Source organism: Myotis brandtii, unplaced genomic scaffold (assembly GCF_000412655.1).
Source record: "Myotis brandtii unplaced genomic scaffold, ASM41265v1 scaffold246, whole genome shotgun sequence".
Taxonomy (NCBI): Eukaryota; Metazoa; Chordata; class Mammalia; order Chiroptera; family Vespertilionidae; genus Myotis; species Myotis brandtii.
Window position 1 is genome coordinate 732,369 of NW_005359310.1, and position 3,400 is coordinate 735,768.

General features: G+C 60.4%; 1 protein-coding gene across 1 annotated transcript in view; it reads right to left on the minus strand.

The window, feature by feature from the left end:
- MAP4 (microtubule-associated protein 4) overlaps positions 1 to 3,400 on the minus strand; it is a 69,614-nt gene that overhangs the window by 19,736 nt on the left and 46,478 nt on the right. Inside the window, exon 9 of the mRNA XM_014540506.1 lies at positions 600 to 2,078. Coding sequence (XP_014395992.1) covers positions 600 to 2,078 — 1,479 coding nt within the window. The remainder of the gene's footprint in view (positions 1 to 599; positions 2,079 to 3,400) is intronic.

A 3,400-nucleotide genomic window follows, 5' to 3' on the forward strand; every position in this document is an offset into this window, starting at 1 on the left:
CCGAGACCGCAGACTCAGCGCGTATTAAGCGAAGTCTCCTCTCTTCTGTCTTCTCCCCCCACTCCTCCCAGCCCGCACACGGAAAGAGAACCAGAAGCAAGATGGTCAACCGTGAGGAACAGGAAAGGACACGAAACAGCAGCTTTCAAAGGCTCCTCTTCAGCTGGAACAAAAGTAAAACGGAAGCAGCTCCCCCCAGACTGTGCTCCTTCGTGAGGAGGTCGGCGCTGGTAACCCGGGGGCACCTCCCGGCACAGGCAGGTCTCAGCCAGGAAGCCGGTCAGCGGTGACTGCGTGGCCCGGACAGGGAGCTGAGGGGGTGGGCGGCGAGGTGACAGGAGGCCGAGGAAGGCTCTATTGCTTATGCCCACCGCCCTCTAACCCCGCCCCCCCAGCCCACCTCCTCAGCCCCCACAATCTGTGCTGCCAGCAGACACGCAGGCTGGCCCAGCCCCATCACTGTTCACTCCTCGGACCCCCCCAGGGCAGGGAACTCGCTTCCCAGGCTGAGACAGGCTGCCTAACGCTCCCGCCGCCTCTGTCACTGGGTCCTTCCTCGCTGCCTGCTTGTTCCCAGGGAGGAGAATTTAGAAACATACCGTCACGTGGGGCCTCCTCACACAGGAGCGATGGCGCGCTCTGGGGAGCGGTGACCTCGGTTTCCTCCTCCCCTGCCAGAGCCCCCTGTCCTGGCTGCTGCTCCCCTGCCTGGCAGACGTGGGGGCCTGAGTCCATGCCGGCTCCCCTAACACCTTCTCGCCCCCCGTCCTGGCTGCTCACTTCAGGAATCCGCTCCAGCTCCTGCTGGAGACACAGCCCCGCAGCGCCCAGCTCCTTCCTCCCCGCGCTGCTGCTGCAGCTGCTGTTCCAGTGGGTCAAGTGGGCCAACTCTTCCTCCTTCGTGGCCGCTGCTTCCGCGCAGAGGGGAGGAGGGGGCTCCTCGGTGGACAGGCTGGGCAGCTCCCCAGGGTTCAATCTGCAGCCAGCTGTCTGCTCCTCGGCCACCGTCATGGAGCGCCTGACGGCAGGAGCCCCCCGTGTCCTGGGCGGAGGAACGGGCTCTTCTCGGGCAGGGAGCTCGGGGTACCTGTCCGCGAGGCTGGCAGCTGGGGGCACTTCGAGGTGGGTGCACTCAGACAGGGCCCGGCGCACGGCCTTCTTCTGCTGGGCTTGGGCGAACAGAGCGCCCTCCTCAGGAGAACGCCGCCGCTCCAGCTCCTTGTCATGGTCCCGGGCCTGAGCGCTGGCACTCGAGCATGCCTGGGGAGCCTCCACCAGAGTGCCGGGTGGCGTGGCAGTGGGTGGGTGCTCGGCAGTGGGGGCTGGGTGGGCCACGGCCACAGGTAATGCGGATCCACGTTCCAGCTGCCCCGAGGTCTCACTCCCCCCGCCAGCCTCCCGACGGCCAGGAGCGATTCCATTCTCCTTTCCCAGAGCTGCTGCCCTGGAGCCCGGCCAGCCTGCAGCCACTGGGTGAACGCTGGGGTTCCAAACACTGCTTTCCGGCTCCCTCCCAGGGGGGTCAGCAGGCCCAGGGAGATCCAGGTCTGGCTGGCGCTTGGTCTCTGGCCCATCCTTCCCTGCCACCAGCTCCTGAACTGTGGAGGCTTTGTTTCTGTCCGGCCCCTCCCTGGGCTCCAGCTGGAACCCGGCTGCCTTCTGGTGACCCGGGCTCCCCTCCGAGGCACAGCAGGAGCCTGACACCACGTACCTGCGGCCACAGTGGCCCGAGCGCGCTGGATGCTCCCTGCCCTGCGCGTCAGTGCCCAGCTCTTTGTCTAGCTTCCCCTCAAAGAAGCAGAGCTGCGTCGGCTGCAGGAAGCTGGCGTTGTTCACAAGCCCGTCTTGCAGCTGCCCATCCATGCTGACATGGAGCCCGATTTCATTCAGTTTGCCCTCTGTCCTCTGCCACTCAAACCCAGCTTGGCTGATTTCTTTGGAGGCGTCCATCTGGCCCCCTGCAGGCTGGCCCCCACTGAGCTGGCTGTCCGTGGCCCAGTGCAGCGCGCTCTCTTCCACAGCCTCCCCCGCTACTGGCGCTGACGCCGCCTGATCGCACGATCCACGGAGCTGGCAGTGACATCACAGCAAGTCCCCAGCATTCGTGACAAAATCCACCTCCCCCCCTGCTCCTCTCAACTCAAGCGGCTGGGCGCTGAATCAACTTACGAGCTTTAAAGGAAGGAGGAAGATGAATGAGAGAGAGAGAAAGGAAGAGATGTGCTACTTCTCATGTTCACATGCCACGGTAAAATTAAAAATGTAATTTCCTGCAAACCAGCACTCAGTTTAGCTCTGCAACTGGAAGCATGGCCTGGAGCCAGCGTGGGTGCTGAGGTAGTCGTTCCTCCGGCTTTCACTGATACGGATCTGCGTATACCCCACACTCACTTACCTGACACTTCACCCACTCAGAAAACTGTTTTAAAAATAAGCCAGACTCAGTTGCCAATCCCCAGCCATAACCCTTAAAGAACAATGATTCCAGAAAATCGCTCAAAATTTCACTTAATCTCCCGAATGTCATATGAAAATTGGAGGCACTCATTTCTCAGAGGAAGAGTGGGTTTGCTGTCATAGCAACCTACCAAGCTCACTTGAGAACAGATTGGAATGGAGTCCCCAGAGCCCATGAGAGCTCCCCCGGAGCTCTGCACGTGGCAGTCCAATCCAGGGTCCGCGGGAAGACCACAGCCATCTCAGGGCTTTGGGGACAGGTATCCGGTGACAAGACGCTCATGTGACAACAGACCCCTCACATGCTCACTCCTGCCCCTGCTCCCCTGGGCTCCTGGGACAGGCTGGTCTCCACCCCCAGCACCAGCCTGCTCCCTCCAGCCCAAGGAGAACCCCGTTGCCACGTGAACACAGTGGGGCAGTTCGCCTCCTCGGACCTCCGAAGGTAGGAACCTGGCCATCTGTGGCTTGGGGTTTGCCCGCCCATCAGAGCCCAGTGCCCTCGTTAATGCAGCATGGTCCTTTGCTGCCCTGGCCTTTGAGCTTATAAATTGCACATTCAGGACGGAGGGATCCACAAAAGACAATTCTCAGGGGGTCGGGGGTTACACTTAAAGAGAGGGCAGAGCATAATCTACCTTGAACAAAAGTGATCTTTGTTGCCTTGCCTATGAGTCACACCATCTTGTGCTAAAATAGGAACTACGAAATATTCATCAAGAATACATTAGATGGCTCTAGCTGGTTTGGCTCAGTGGATAGAGCGTCGGCCTGCGGACTGGAGGGTCCCGGGTTTGATCCCAGTCAGGGCACATGCTCGGGTTGTGGGCTCAATCCCCAGTAGGGGGCACGCAGGAGGCAGCCGATCAATGATTCTCTCTCATCATTGATGTTTCTATCTCTCTCTCCCTCTCGCTTCCTCTCTGAAATCAATTTAAAAAAT